This window comes from Sprattus sprattus (assembly GCF_963457725.1).
Source record: "Sprattus sprattus genome assembly, chromosome: 4".
Lineage (NCBI taxonomy): Eukaryota > Metazoa > Chordata > Actinopteri > Clupeiformes > Clupeidae > Sprattus > Sprattus sprattus.
Genome location: NC_137923.1, coordinates 40263431 through 40279479, shown reverse-complemented (window position 1 = coordinate 40279479; position 16049 = coordinate 40263431). Strand labels below are relative to the sequence as shown.

Here is a 16049-nt window from a genome sequence, read left to right as displayed (position 1 = left end):
CCTCCACAACACAGTATATGGGAAATAAGACTTTGAGTAACCGAGGCTAAAGTGTGTCACGGTCACATAATATCTCCTAAGGCTAACATTCAGTGCCAACGCACGTAGACAAAAGCACACTCGGCACACAGATCATAAAGGCGTAAAGCTTTGGTTCAAAGAGAGGAACTGGGATAGGCTAGTCATGGGGAGAGGGGGGGGGAGACAACCAATGGTTTCTCTGCGATGGAGTCCAATGAGGCATAGAGAACAAGAAAAGACCCCAACGTCATCACTAGACTCTTAGGTTGTGGCATGGAGCACTTTCGATCCCTTTTACTTTAGCAGCAAGTTTTCTGTTTCGGGCAGACAAGACATGGCTAATGCTGACAGACTTTAAAGGAGGTAAAGGGGGCATGGGACTTTGGTGGGCAGGCCAAGTGGAAGAACCGTAGGCGAAGGGAGGGGGGCAAACCGTTTTAAAGGGGAGGTGGGGGGTTAGTGCTAGCCAGTGCCCGTGCCTGTGCCAGGCAGGTTAGACGGGTGCTGCTCGACGAGAACGTGGCACTGCTCTGGGCGAGATGGAGCACCTTCTTGGGTGATAATGTTGCGACCCTGCGGAGATCAGAAGAGAGGAGGTGAGACAGGAAGAGGGTTTTTAATCAGGAACATGTCAATCAGAGTTGATCGATCACTTCCTGCTCTCAAGTGCCAATCAGCTTGGTCAGACTCAGCCCTCAATCTCAACATTACACTAATCTCTGCAGCTAGGCTTTTGTTGTAGTGATCAATCACTATGTCTCTAGTTATTAAACCGGCCTGAGGTAATATCTCATTTAGGGGGAGATGGAAGGCTTGGAGGCCATCAGGCCAAGATGGAGAAATATGTCAGGGCTTCATTGATTAAAGGCATGAGTCAGAGCCCTAAAGGTCAAATGTATTTAGAATGACTCCTGTGTGCTATAGGCAACACGCCCTGCCAATTATTCTCTTCAGTTATTATTAGAAAAGTGCAACATTGCTTAATTTCACAAGTGGAGGTCCAAAGACTATATTCATGCATGTATTTTCATGCAAACTTGGAGGTTGCACTCGCTTCCATATCAACTCATTTAACCTTGGGAAATAAATAAGGACAGAAGTGACCTGAACTATAATCTATGGCAAAAAAGACATAAGGTCCCAATTTGGACAGATCACTTCAAGGGACATTTCAGGGACTACATAAAGATTACTCTCTTTCCAAAGACAACAAATAGATCCTCTTTCAAAATACAATGCACGCATCACATTACATTTTATGGATCACTTGTATTAACTATTCATATTCACAGGCTCCATGTGTATCTGGGTTTGTGTATATGTATGTGTGTGGGATAGGGGGGTGGGTTTACCTGAGGCATTAACTCAATGGCTTCAGTCGGTCGGGTCAACCCCTGTTTGGGTACCCCGTTGTTCTGAACGTTGTGCCCACCATCGTCCCCCCGTGGCACAGACCAAGTGTCCTGGGTCCCCTTCCTACAGAAGAAACTGGAGACAGGATGCATGCGGTCACGAATGGGACTTTATCACCATATTCTCTAAAACACAACTTAAGAAAACTAGATACAGATCCTGTAATGCTGAAAATGACACAGGACACAGGATCTCTAGCATAACGCACTAACAAGAATCTCAAAGCTACGATCTACATGAGCTCTATATGTTTAATTTGCATTCTTCAATTGACATAAAAATGTAAAAGTTCAACCAAACAAATTATACATTTTACACAAGTTAATTTGAGGGTGTGTCAGAATAGCCAAAAAAGTGTAGTGATTTTACAGGAAGGAGGGTCTTGAGCTAGAAGTCCCCTTACCTGCGTCGGTACCCAAACATGAGGAAGAGCACGCAGAAGATGATGCAGGCCATGCCAATGTGGATGCCAACCACAATGCCCCCCATGGAGCTGTCCATGCCCTGTCTGCAGTCGCACTGGGTCTCTCCTCCTGCGCCAAGCACACGCAGGCATATAGATATTCACACACTGTCATGTGGTGCAATGTCACACAGAGGCCAAAATAAAACGTATCACTAAACACAGGATGGGACCAATAAAATTGGCTCCCTGCCATAAGAAAAGGGTATTACAATGGTGATTATATACAAACACACACACACACACACACACACACACACACACACACACACACACACATACACACACATACACACACACACACACACACACACACACACACACACACACACACACACACACACACACACACACACACACACACTTATCATGCATACCATGTACTGTATCTATTTTTTCAACTCTCTGCAACCCCAGCTGTGGATGCCCCCATCTGCACTCAATCACCCCTTCACATCTAATTTCATGCGTTACAAGACATGCAGTCTCAAGCTCTCACCGCTGCTGGTCTTGGCACTGGTCCCATCCTCGGCCAGAGACACCAGCCGCTTTGAGCAGTCGCTCTCCCCGTTGCCGTTGAAAGCCGCCAGCTTCACCTCGTACACTGCGCCACGCACTGTGGGAGGGACAAGAAAGAGGACACAAACAAATCTCCATCTTAGATTCACCTCACGTACGGCCTGGCAAAGTATATAAGTGAAGAGAAATTGAGCCTATCTGGATGTAAGTGCAGTAGATAGGGAGGTATTGATCCGATGGATGACACTGACTCAGGCTTGCTGTGTAAACTTGCTTTTTTTGTTGTGGTTGTTTGAGTGGTGTCTCTCGCCTCTGGACTCAATTTGCCTCGCCCCCCCTTTCTTTTGCCTTCCTCTCTGACTTTGAAAGTGACTCCCAATAAGTACTTCAATCTTTGGTCTTTCTTCCTCTTTCTCTAGGCTTTCTCACAGCACCTCTCTGAGTTCTGTTTAAGACATTTCCCCCGCCTTCACCTCGTTGCTAAGTTAGCTTTTTCAGCTAGTCTGTGCCTGAGGTGCAGCTCTCCTTCCTTTGCAAACATTTCAGTGAATGAGAAACACTAAACAGTAAGGTATCTTATAATCTCTACTCAAGGCATCAAAACTATACATTTTGGTAATGGGCCAGCAAAAACGAATCTGATGAAATAATTATTTGGAGATGGATTTATAGAAATAATTATTTAGAGATGTATTCAGTCCTGTGCAAACTCAATCATACACCACAAACTGACAGTGTGGTCCCTCACCTAGATGGGTGATGGTGTGGGCATTGGCATGGCATGGCATCTGCAGAGGCCCCTGGAACTCTCCGTGGGGGACCTTGCGGGAGGACAGCCTGAAGCCCTCGGCCTTGCCAGCCTTACTGGGCAGCTCCCACATCACCTGCACCGCTGTGGAGTTCACCACCTTGGTGAAGAAGGTTGGTGGAGTGGGAACTGTGAATAAGAGAGAGGGAGAATGAGAGAGGGAGAATGAGAGAGGGAGAAAGAGAGAGGGAGGTGGAGAGAGGGAGAAAGTGAGAGGGAGAAAGAGAGAGGCGGGAGAAAGTGAGAGGGAGAAAGAGAGAGGCGGAAGAGAGAGGGAGAAAGAGAGAGGCGGAAAGAGAGATGGGTAAATAGTGAGGCAGACAGAGAGAGGGAGGAAGAGAGAGGGGAGATGGGAATGAGATGGATGGTTAAATCTTTCATTATAATAATACATTTCTTTCATTATAACATAATACGCAAGCACACTGCTAGAATGAGCATTTAACAAAGCATACAGATAAGGAGAAAAAGATATTTGCTCACTTCAGAAATTAGAGCAGACTGTAATTTCATTTCTTTTCAAAACTTAAATATTAAACAGTGTACGCAGAGTAATAATTCCCAAGTGAAACGCGGACTTCATTCAGGGTCAAGTGTTTCAAGTACAGTACATGGATAGCACAATCTCTGTAGCAGTGGTGTAGCAGTGGCTCCCAAAGTGTGAAGCGGGGCCCCCTGGGGGCCCGGAGTTACAGCAAGAGGGGAGTGGGTTGAGAGCGGAAAAAAAAAACGTAATGAGAAACCTAACCATACAAACAAAATGTTTTAAACAAGAGCTCTGATCAAATATGATTTAAAAAGAGAAATGTTTAATTGATCAAATATTTAGGCTTAACTGCTGAAATTGGAAATGTTTAACTGTTCAAATGTTTTTTTCCCCATTTAACAATTTGTCTTCACTATCAAAGGGGGTCCGGTCAAGAGAATATTGAGAACCACTGCTCTGTAGTCTTTTCTTTAGTATATCTCAATGTAATGTAGTGTTGAAAAGGGAAGTGCACTGGTCCCTACCTCCCCCTAGTGTTGTAGCCACAACAGTGCTGGACGCTGGGCTGGCCCCGAGAGCTGAGTAGGCTTTGAGGTAGATGGAGTAGGTGGTGGCAGGGTCCAGATTGACAAGGTCATGCTGGAAGGTGGTCTTGCTGATGGCCTCCTGGAGCTCCTTGCTGTCTGGCTCTGAAAATCGATCACACGTGATAAATGTTACTCTGGTAAAGTGGGATGGACGGTTGAAAGTGTAAATAATGTCTGCAGTGCAGCTTGCCGTTATGGCAGGGGCAGTGAATCATGATGAACTAGCAACACTACATATAATAATAAACCTGGAGGACACAACACACATTTCAGTATTACTGTTGAAATCACTGTTAGTTGTATAACTATAAAGCTTGTCAGCTTTTGTATTCAAACTAAAAGCACTAAGCTGGGCTATCCCATTTCACAAAATACAGGGAGTGTTTTTAATATCTAATGACCTATAATTATTATAAACCAATGTATGCATCAAATACCAGATTATGTATATTGTGTGAACACTTTCTCAACATAATGGAATCAAACTCAGGCTATATTACTGCATACTTCTGTATTACTTTTTAAACCAATGAGACTTACCACAGATCTTGCGGATGTGCAGCACGTATCCAATTATGCCATCTGTGACCTCGGCAGGTGGCTGCGTCCAAGACACCTGCAGCGAGGTACCGGAGAGCGCGGTGGCTTTGAGACTTTCGGGGACATCCGGCAGCTCTTTAGCCAGAGAGACCGCCAGGCGTGCGCTAGCCTGGTTGGTGCCAGCGCTGTTCTCGGCGATACACTGGTAGATAGCTTCGTCCTCAGAGGTGATGCGAGTTAAGGCAAGGGTACTGAAGCAAAAGTAGAAATAGTATTGACAATTAGAGAAGCTATGATTAGGGAAGACTAAAAAGACTAAACTATTTCCTCTCGCATCTGGGAATGGGAGATACATGATCAAATTCACATATCGGTGTCATATGATTTATGTTGTAGTTTTTATGATGTAATCCATTTGATCTTGATATATTCACGCTCCATATGTCTCGAATAACTTCAACAGATGTCTGGCTTTGAGAGAAACTGAGACGAAGTATACAGCTATCATAGACTGCCATCCTGTGGCCAAATGCATGAACTGCAGTACAATAATCTAATTTCCTATGCCTCCAGCAGGGATACTTGCAAGGAAAGAAATACTACCTTGCCTAGGTCTCTTACAACAGAAGTCTGTCATATCAGTCTACATGACATTAAAATCCCTGTGTATACTAAGCCATATGAGCTTGTTTTAGATAGTGAAGGTCATGAACAGTATGGGCTCTGTACCTGTTGTTGTTGGTGAGTTTGACATTGTCTCCAGGAGTCAGGATCTTGCCATTCTTCAGCCAAATAAGGTGAGGCTCAGGGACACCTTGGGCCACGCAGGAGAACACAGCACTGCCACCTAGCGCCTTAGACACAGACTGCGGCCACTGCAGAAACTCAGGAGGAGCTGAGAAAAGCAAGACGAGGAGGAAGAGGAAGAGGTTGGAAATTAAAATAATTCAACACTATTGAAGGCAAGCTGCTGTTATATGTAGTTGCACCATAGGTTGCACTGTAGAGCAGAGTTTCAGCATGAATAGCATTAATGGTAATGGCCATGGCCAGCATTAACATCACAATACAGACCATGGCAGATGGATTTCAGAGTGACCACAGAAGAAGGTTACAACTTTATTCAGTATTCCCTATAACATGTGTGACTTTCAACTGAGCTAATGTGTAGAACTCTCTCATGAGCAAATGCTGTGTGAAGACCTGCTCAACTGTGTGAAACCTAGTACAATGCCATAGACACATTTTATATGCATGTGATTATGCTTGCAAACACAATATATGACATAAATGTCCTTTTGAATCTAAAGGAACAGTGGTGGATGCTGGGTATTTTGCTGCATAGCTGTTAAGTAGCTTTTCAAATCGGTATAATTTGAACATGGAGCATAAGTATAGGTGTCAGGATTCATGGAAAGAGTTTTGGAGCCAAACCACAAATGGTGGCTCTTTCATTCACTGAAAGTAAGATATTCAGGCCATTCATCTTTCACCCCAAAATCATCTTTTATTTCTTGCAGCTTGAACTTCACCCCTGGTCCCTTAATAACCCCAGTCTGTCTCCTCCAATGACCATCCCACCTCCTCCCTCCCCTCCACCAGAGCAGGGACAGATGCTGGCTCAACGTTCCGCATGACACTCCATCAACAGCCGCACAATGGCCATGCATATATGTAGAGCCCCCTCAGTCGCCCCTTATTCCCCGATCCCCCAGCATCACATTGATCTATTGACACTATCCCAAACCACCACCACCAGCAACCACAGCGACCCGCACACCTACCCCCACCACACCCCTCCAACCAGGCCCTGGACCCTGGGAAGATGGGGGGTTTGGAAGAGTTTGGTGGGGGGGTTGGGGGGTGGGGGTTAGTGGGATGTGTGCAGAGAGGTCAGGGGTCTCCTGAAGGGCCAATTTCAATAGGGGCTCATTAATCAATGCAGGCGCGGATCTTTAGGCCCGGCTCCGCACCCCAGTCCACCAGGCCCAATTTCTTTGAGGACACGACAAAAAAATATGGATCGTCCCCCCCCGATCCATAATTGAGGAAGGTCATTAGAGAGGTGGCTTTGAGGACGGTTCCTGTGTCTTTGGTTTAAGGTTGCGGTTGTTTGTGTCGAAGATTTATTTTTAATAGGGCAAACAAAGTTAGGAGATACCGCAGGGTGTATTTGTCATTTGAAGGTGCTGACTTCGAGATCTGTGCTCTCATTGGAAATGAGAATGACAAAAATACATCTGTTGTCATTTAAGTGTAGTTAGTTTGCTGTTGTTGATGATGCTGATGATCATTCTGTTATTGGGCTATGCTTCACAGCTTTTCCCCTCAATATAATTTGCCATAACAGGGCAAGGCTATAGTAGGGCACTAGTGCACAAGTGTTATTATATAAGTGTGCCTATGGGGGTCCGTGTGAGTGGGAATGCACTTGAACATGCAAATGAGTGTGTGGTTCTGTGAGCTGGAGCTGGCTGTGTTCAGGCTGAGGAGGAGAAGGGAGGGGCTCGGCCTGCAAAGCCATTGTCAGGCTGGATGAAACTAGGGGTCACCCCAGACCTCCAAACCTTTGAAAGAACATCTGAAACTTAAAATGTGTGTGTGTGTGTGTGTGTGTGTGTGTGTGTGTGTGTGTGTGTGTGTGTGTGTGTGTGTGTGTGTGTGGTGTTAATAATCTCCTCCACTCAAAAAATGCTAGAACCATTCACCCTTCACCATATCATCTGTTTAGAAGCCTTTCACACCTATGCTTCGTCAGAAAACCACACTAATCAGAATCCCAGTCTAAGAGGCATAGAAAGAAGTACTTATGTACAATCAGTAATTGTCAGCTGTTTAGAAAGAAAACTGTGCCCTCTTTGTCAACTTCAACCAAAAGAGGACAGAGAAGAGAAGCAAATATGCTATGCTACAACTACAATTGCAGTAAACAATGGTGACTGGTTTGTGACTGTGTGCATGTAAACCATAGAGCAGTTTCGTCCTCATTGTGAAATAATAGGACACAGAGGACTTAGATCTGTTTACAGACCGGAGCGATATGACAAACATGATAATCCCTCATGTGCGATGTATGTTGCTGCGTGACACGTGCTGCGTGCCTCTCTCCTCTGGGTTAAGGTTCTCTGATTGAGGGGAGGCTAAAAATAGAAACACTGCATCATGCCGTACAGCACATCCATGTTTGGTTCACAGAGAGTTCAGCCGCACATAACACCTCTCCTGTTTCAGTCACTAAAGAAGCCCTCTTTTTTTCAGAAAGAAAATTAAATCTGGAGGAAGAGGAAGAAGGCTGGCCTTAGAGGCATCAGAGAGAGATAAATATATATATATATATATATATATATATAGAGAGAGAGAGAGAGAGAGAGAGAGAGAGAGAGAGAGAGAGGGAGAGAGAGAGAGCGAGAGAGAGAGAGAGAGAGAGAGAGAGAGAGAGAGAGAGCTCCACTGGGGATTGCTGTCACCTTCAGTCTCTCAGCTGATCGGCTGTCTGACTGCATCCCAGGATCAAACTGTCAGGCCTGGTGTCCATACATCAGGCAGACCATACCCGTTATTGATCAGTAATTCTTCGGACAGGGTCTTAGATCTAACCTTGAATGTGATTGGATAGGTCACAGCTATTGCATTTTTTTTTTTTACATCTGTTCTCCACTTCTCTGTGATAAACATGCAAAGGAAGTATTGATGTTTGGTGGCCCGCTGTGGTTTGTGGCTTGTATCTGTATCTACACAGCCAAGCAACATTTCAAAAACAGCTTTATGTTATGTTATAAACAAGGCATTGAAGCTACGTGTCAGCGTCAGTCACGGCAAGAATATGACACACAGGGAAATGTTTAGTGCCACTCAGGCTTTCATTCACTGACATCTCTGCTAGATTTCTTGACATCCACGAATAATTTCTGTGAAGCATCGACTGATATCTGTTTGATGCATTCTGACATATTTTGTCAAAAAAGCCCCCCCCCCCTTCCCAACTGCTTTTGATGTGAGAACCCCCTATCTGCCACGGCTATGGCAGCTGTGTGATATGCATTTAAAAAAAAAAAAAAGCCTTGCAGCTAGATCTATCCCTTTCCCATTTTTCACATGAAAATGTTTCACCCCCCCAAAAAAAGGGGGGGGGGGGGTCCTTTCAGCGGAGTGCAGGCACCACACACAATGGCCCTCGGCCCCCCCAGCAGGCCACTGCCTGACCACCAGCTGTGACGAGAACAACTGCCCCCCTTCTGACGTTGTGGAAACGGCATGGGAGGATGGATGAGAGGGATGTGGGGATGGGGATGGAGACTCCTCCCCCTTTCACTCTTTCTCATTCCCTGCCCATTAATTGAGCTCCGCCCTCTCTCCTGCTTCTCTTCGACCCACATCCCAGGGAGCCCATAAGGGAAGGGTCAAAGGTGAGGAGCCAGAGGTGAGAGGTCATCCCTCACACCCCCACTGTGAGCCCCCTCCCATCCCCAAAGTCTTTCTCTTCCGACACCCTTTCCTATATCCTCTATTGTCTTCTGACCAAGTCTGCATCTGCTCCCTGCCGGCCGGCAAAACAAAGCTGTGACAAAAAAGTGACCATGCATTGCCTAGTTCAAGGCCAGGGGGAGATGAATATATATGGGTGTGTGTGTGTGTGAGGGTGAACTCCAAGGTTGTGAGAAAGAGAGCACCTCTGTAGACCTCTGATAGCACATGCATATGCACACACACAACAAGACCTCCCATCTGATGACCTGCACGCCGAGACCAGCAACACAAGGCCACAGTCTGGCCTCCCTTCACCTCACTATGGACATGAGGCAGATGGGAAGCACAGCCACTGGGCCTAGTTTTGAACTTGGCTGAGGCTTGCCACTCAGGTCATGCTTCATACTTGTGATGATTATGATGGGTTCCCATAACCCATATAGCATGTGATATTACCCTAAGGTGACAACATGTGATCTTATGCAATCACAGTAGTCATTTCCTGTATTCTGGAGAGGGCAGTCAGTAACACTGACTGGCAAAAGCACACATGCAACGAAAGCTTTTCTAGTACAGGAACAAAGATGCTGGTATCAGCTTTAGGGATGCTGTTCTTTACAGAGCCATATAGATGCAGCGTGTATTTGTTTGGGGGCATTGCTGATACACACTAATTCCAGCATTACATCTGTCTTTGCAAACATTGGATGCAAAATCAAATCCAAATTGATGCTTCAATCAACTGCAATGAGAACTTAGGGGTGCCCTAGAAAATAGGGGGTTTAAGACCCCCCTCCCCAAATAAGTCAATCAATAAATTAATGAATACATTAAAGATTGGCTCCCCAAAAGTGTCCAGAGCCAATCCACTTGTGAAAGACTGATTGGGGAAAGTGTTGATTGATCAGGTCAAAAAGCCGCACACAGGGGGAAGAAAATGGTAGAAAACCCAGCTGGGTGCAAAAATGAACGATCAAACGGTAAAACGGAAACACACAAGCACTGACAATGGCCATGGCTCTAAATCCTAACTCTATCACAGACTCATTTCTGTGCTCATTTCAACTGAAGTATAGTGTAGTGAGACTTGATTTGAATGATGAGAAGATTTTGATAAGGCGCTGTCCAGCAGTGAAGGTTGCATAACATACCTTGAAAACACAGTGTATTTTGGCCACCATCAACAATCACAGCCAACCATATTTACCAAACGAATAACTAATAACTCATCATGCCATTCAGTATGTCTCCACAACAGAAATTGAACACACAAAAAACACACAGGGCCCTTATAATGTGCAGTTGGAGAGCTAAACTATAGAGACACGCAGTGTGCAAAACCTTCAGTGCATTTCTGGATGTTGAGCTTCTCTGCTATGTTCTTGTGCTTAGTTTCTCTCAGGCTCAGGAGGGGACATCTCACCCTACTGGGCAGCCAATTAAACTGAGGTAATGACACAGAGAAATATGAGCGGAATGAACGTGTGGACGGTTGCTGCATCATGGATGAGTAATGTCCTCAGTTAGGCAGGGACACCTCCACATGGTTCAACCCCCACCGTCATCAAAACTACACCCCCCCATTCCAGCCAACCCCCCAACAATGACCAGATGGAAGCCCCCCTCACTGCTTAATTACAAAATAGAGGCAGTCAGGGTCTCACGCCAAGGTGATGAGGGAAAATAAGGGGGGAGGGCTTAGAGCTTAGATATTGACTTTCTCTGACCAATCATCATCCAGGTCCAAATCCGATATTTTTTTCTCCTTGGTTGGCAAAAGGCCCCACACCCACCAAGTCCCATTAAGGACTACATCCCATCTGACCATACCCCCACCACACACACACACAGACACACACACACACACACACACAAACACCCACACACACACACACACACACACACACACACACACACACACACACACACACACACACAGGCTGTCAACAAAGGGGGACAGAGACAGGATTCAGCCCTGCCACCGTCAGTCTTCAGGGGGAAGCAGAGAGCAGAGAGAGGAGAAAGGTCCATCTGACTGATCAGCAGAGATGCTATGTTTTGGAGCTTGACCACAGCTGTCAAAATCAGCAGAAAAAAAACCCATCATGTTTTGATGCTTGACTACAGCTGTCAAACATGATTTTGCCACCATCAGAAGAATGGAATGGCCATCTCCTAATCACCTGATGCCACTGATAATAAAATCTTTTTACAGCATCCAGAATTTGCTTAACTGCTAAAAATACCTCTTCTGAACAGATGACTGAAGAATCTTTATCTGGTTCATTGAGTTGGAAGTTATCATCTTACAGTGAGCTGCTGTGTGTTGGCAAAGTGACAGGTGCAGAGATTATATAAAAAAGGATTTTTAAGCAACCGGGGAAATGAACACATCTGCAAAGTGTAAATATCCTCCCCTGTGTTTTGGTGCAGTTGCCAATCAGCCAATTTTCCTGAATCTGAGGGTATAATTCATATGGCTGCGTCAAAGCATGTGGCTAATAACACCCATGGTGTAGAAAACTGTCTGAATTTTGCTTCCTCAAGCTGAGTGTGTCCATGCTGCCTTGTGGACATGCTTGTGTGTGTGTGTGTGTGTTTGTGCGTGTGTGTGTGTGTGTGTGTGTGTGTGTGTGTGTGTGTGTGTGTGTGTGTTTGTGTGTGCTGCCTTGTGGACATGCTTACCTTGCACCAACAGTCTGCCCTGTGCGGTACGCCTCATCCTGGTGCCGGGGCGGTTGGCGGCGCACACGTAAACACCAGAGTGCTGGAGAGACACGTCAGAGATCATCAGGTTCCCCGTGCCCAGCACCTGAATGCCCTCCACGCCAATAGAGCGCCCATCTAGAAAACAGACGCATACCCACACACACACACATACACACACACACACACACACACACACACACACACACACACAAACACACACACACACACACACACACGTAAGACAGACATACAGTAACATGGTTATGAAGGGTCAGTTATGTACCTCCCATACTTATAATCTTAAAAGATGACTCAGCTGGTGCAACATGGGCAGAAAGCTGCAATGTCCTTAAACTCAGCACTCAGGTAGCACTTATAAAAAAGCCTGTGCATTGTGCAGTGAGGGTTTAGCTTTGGAGCTATAAATGGTGCTTTTAAACCCTGCGGTTAGTGTCTGTTTTGCTTGGTCTTACCCAGCCTGCTCCAGGACACAATGGGCCGAGGGTTGCCAGTGGCTATGCACTCCAAGATGGCGGTCTCATGGACGTTGATGGTCAGGTTCTGAGGACCAGACAGGATCACTGGCTCTTTGTATACACGGGGAGGTCCACCTAAAGAGGGAGAAAGAGAATGTCAGAAAAACAAAGTGAGAGAGAGTGAGAGACTTTATTGGTGTCTTGAAAAAAAGTGTGAACAAGTTTATTAACAAAAGAATGTATGAACAGCATGGCCACTGATACCATGCACAAGGAGCATCCCCAGGTGATGAAGTAGATGGGCCCTTACCAGTGATGTTGAGCTGGGCCTCGTGGCTGTAGCGTGTGTTGGCGATGTTGGTGGCCACGCAGCGGACGAGGCCGGCATCAGACCGGCGCACTCCTGTGATCTGCAGGATGCCCATGGGCAGCAGAGTGTACCTGCGCGCAGAGGGGGACACACAGCAATAAGAACAATGTGTGTGTGTGTGTGTGTGTGTGTGTGTGTGTGTGTGTGTGTGTGTGTGTGTGTGTGTGTGTGTGTGTGTGTGTGTGTGTGTGTGTGTGTGCATCTGTGTGTGTGTGTGTGTGTTTGTCTCAAAGGCCCCCAGAGCTGACACAGGAGTTTAAAGTGTTGTAATGCCAGTTAAATCAAATGAGCACATGTACATCAATGTGCATGTGTTAATGTTCTGTTTCTATTTGTGTGTGTGTGTGTGTGTGTGTGTGTGTGTGTTTGTGTGTGTGGTCCAGTGAATAAACGTTCAGGCGTGTGCATCTATGCGTTTGTGGTTGTGAGAGGCGAGTGTGCGTGTGTATGGAAACGAGGCGTCACCTGCTGTCCTTGGTGCTGACAGACACGCGGTCTCTCTCCCAGGCGATGTTGGCCTCGGGGATCCCATTGACTTGGCACTGGAAGCGAGCCACTCCACCCTCATTCACTGACATGGACTCTGGGTGAGTGTGGAACTTAGGCAGAGCTGTGGACAGAAGACAGAAGGGGAATGAGACAGTTGGACACAAAGACAGTAATCTTTCACTAAGAGAGTCAATGGGTTTAGCAGCCTATCTCTACCCAACAGGGACGGGGAAATATGATTTGCTCATGATGAAACTATGAACAAAACTATCAACACTATATTAGGTCGTGGGGGGGGGGGTTCACTACACTGCAGAACTGATTTCATGTTCGTAAACATCTTAAAGCCTCTTAAATCACTAGTGTCTCCGTTTATTACTCAAAATAATCCATTGCCATTTGATTTGTATGAAAAGGGAACTGCTTTTGTTCCTGTTCTAATGAGCAGTGGTATGAACCAGCTGAACACAGAGACCAGAGAGCGGTCATTCCTGTAATCAATAAAGGGGTGTGAGTGGAGAGGGCACTCCCAATGTGAGTGCATTGCCATGGCAACCCCCTTGCCTTGAGAGAGCAACACCTTGTGACAGCTATAATTCTGCCTGATTACCCACAAACCCCTGGCTTTACTGGACAAGGGCAGAGTAGGAAATCGTCTCTCTCTCTCTCTCTCTCTCTCTCTCTCTCTTTGTGTGTGTTTGTGTGTGTGTGTGTGTGTGTGTGTGTGTGTGTGTGTGTGTGTGTGTGTGTGTGTGTGTGTATGTGTATGTGTGTGTGTGTCTACTTTTGGTACCATAGTTCTGAAGTTTTTGGTATTTAGACTATTTTCTTTCCCATTCTTTATAGGGAACAGAGATAAACATAATCTCTCCAAAGATTGCCAGGTATCTCTGTGTTGGCGGAAGTCAGTTACATCAGAATGCAAAGCTTGTTTTCACTGAAGCTGGACCCCATGTGGTTTAGTCCTGTGGTAAGCCTCAAAGCTGTTTTCCCATGTCTGTATGAAAGGGCTAGTTGTGGTCAAGCCTACAGTTGATATAATGCACACAATAATCACAGTGATATAGATATACTATACATGTTCTTCAGTGAATGTTTTATGTTCTATTGCTCTGACTAAACTGATTGTGATTGTGATACTTTGTGTGTGTGAGCGGAGTGTGTGGACTCAGCCCTTATAATGCTCCCCTAAACTCAACACTCACATGCCAGCTGCACGTGGGCCTTGCGGCTGACCAGCATGCCGTAGCGGTTCTGAGCGGCGCAGTCGTAGTCTCCGGCGTCGGTGGCGTCCCCGTTTTGTCTCTTCTGGAAGATGGGGATGAGGAGGGTGCCGTTGGGCAGGAGCTGCGCCCGTGTGCCAGGGCCCGTGGGTACCGAAACCCCGTTCTTGCGCCACGTCACGGTGATTGGCCCCTCGCCCTCCACTTGGCAGTGCAGCATCAGGGGTCTGTCTCGCACAGCGATGATGTCATTGGGTTCTAACAGGAAGGCCAACTCAGAGGCACTACACACACCTGTGTAAGGAGAGCCAGGAAGAGAGGAAAGTCAGTTAAAAGGATTGATGGGTAGAGTTTGCATAGGTTTACCTGATGATAATACAGCTTTTTATACTGCAGACATGATCATGTCATGATGGCAAGGATGATATTGATGATGACGATGGTGACAGACCTCCATGATGATGATGATGGTGGTGGTGGTGGAGATGAAGATGATCTTTTTTCTAACTAATGATGAAATTGATCATTCTGATGATGATAATGATGATGATGATGACATCGATGCTGCTGCTGATGATAATGATGATGATGGTGAGATAGCATTTCTAATTATGTTGATGATGATGATTGTAACAATGATGTTGGTGAGTGGAATAATGAATCCAAGTTAAAACACAAAGTGTATATGCTGATATAACTTCAGTGATGACCTGGCATCTGTTGTTGTATGGGACTGCTTTACTCTTGCTTTACATTTTGCCAATGCACTGATGAACGGACGGAGACCACAATAGTGACACGCCACTCAAACCGACCCCTGAGGGCAAACTTTTTCAGACCCGAACTGCACTTGACATTCAATCCCCTCGGACAGATTGATGGCTGTGTTAGTATGTTCGTAAAAAGAAAACCCTGGCCTGCCCTGACTAACTGTCCACAATAGGGCCGAATGCCGAGCAGCCACTGAGCCAAACAGGAGCCCGGAACAATGCTGAAGATCTGCCTGAAGAGCGCTAAGGGTTACGGGGGTCAAGCTAAAGGGCCCTCCATTGAATCAGGCCGCTGTCGATAACAATGGGGTTGTGACGACACTGAGATACTGCTGCTTTTCTCTCCACCCTCCAACCCCTGGCAGTCCCCACCCTAGCCCCAAAAATGTCCCATCAACCACTGGGGTCCTTCATCTCCTCTCCCAAAAAATGGGGCCATCTGCCCCCCTCCTCGTTTATTCATCCCCCCGCCTCCTCGTAGCCTCTCTGTCCCCTCCATTCTCTCCAGCGCCGGGGTGACTTTCCCATGCCACCGCCTCACCCCGGGCCTGTGTTAACGTCGACCCCGCCGACATGGACCATCTCCCTGCTTTTCATGGGGGTGGTGGTGGTGGGAGGGGTGTGGTAACCCCAGATCTGGGACGACCCCTCTGCCCCATCTTGACCCAGACTGATAGCCATTCCCCTTCTCCCAGCTGCTGTGGGTT

At 46.4% G+C, this 16049-nt stretch overlaps 1 protein-coding gene across 1 annotated transcript; it reads right to left on the bottom strand.

Moving 5' to 3' along the window:
• Positions 1-483: 483 nt before the first annotated feature.
• On the bottom strand, positions 484-14849 carry LOC308363513 (immunoglobulin superfamily DCC subclass member 3; the record flags this gene model as incomplete). The annotated part of the gene is made up of 13 exons (XM_080836318.1): positions 14555-14849; positions 13326-13470; positions 12801-12931; positions 12488-12625; positions 11991-12149; positions 5568-5733; positions 4839-5089; positions 4236-4400; positions 3165-3353; positions 2397-2513; positions 1838-1967; positions 1374-1509; positions 484-594 (listed from the first exon to the last, which is right to left on the bottom strand). Exons 1-13 carry the CDS (start codon positions 14790-14792, stop codon positions 484-486), a joined length of 2076 nt encoding a protein of 691 aa, XP_080692444.1. The 5' UTR covers positions 14793-14849.
• Between the last annotated feature and the right edge of the window lie 1200 nt (positions 14850-16049).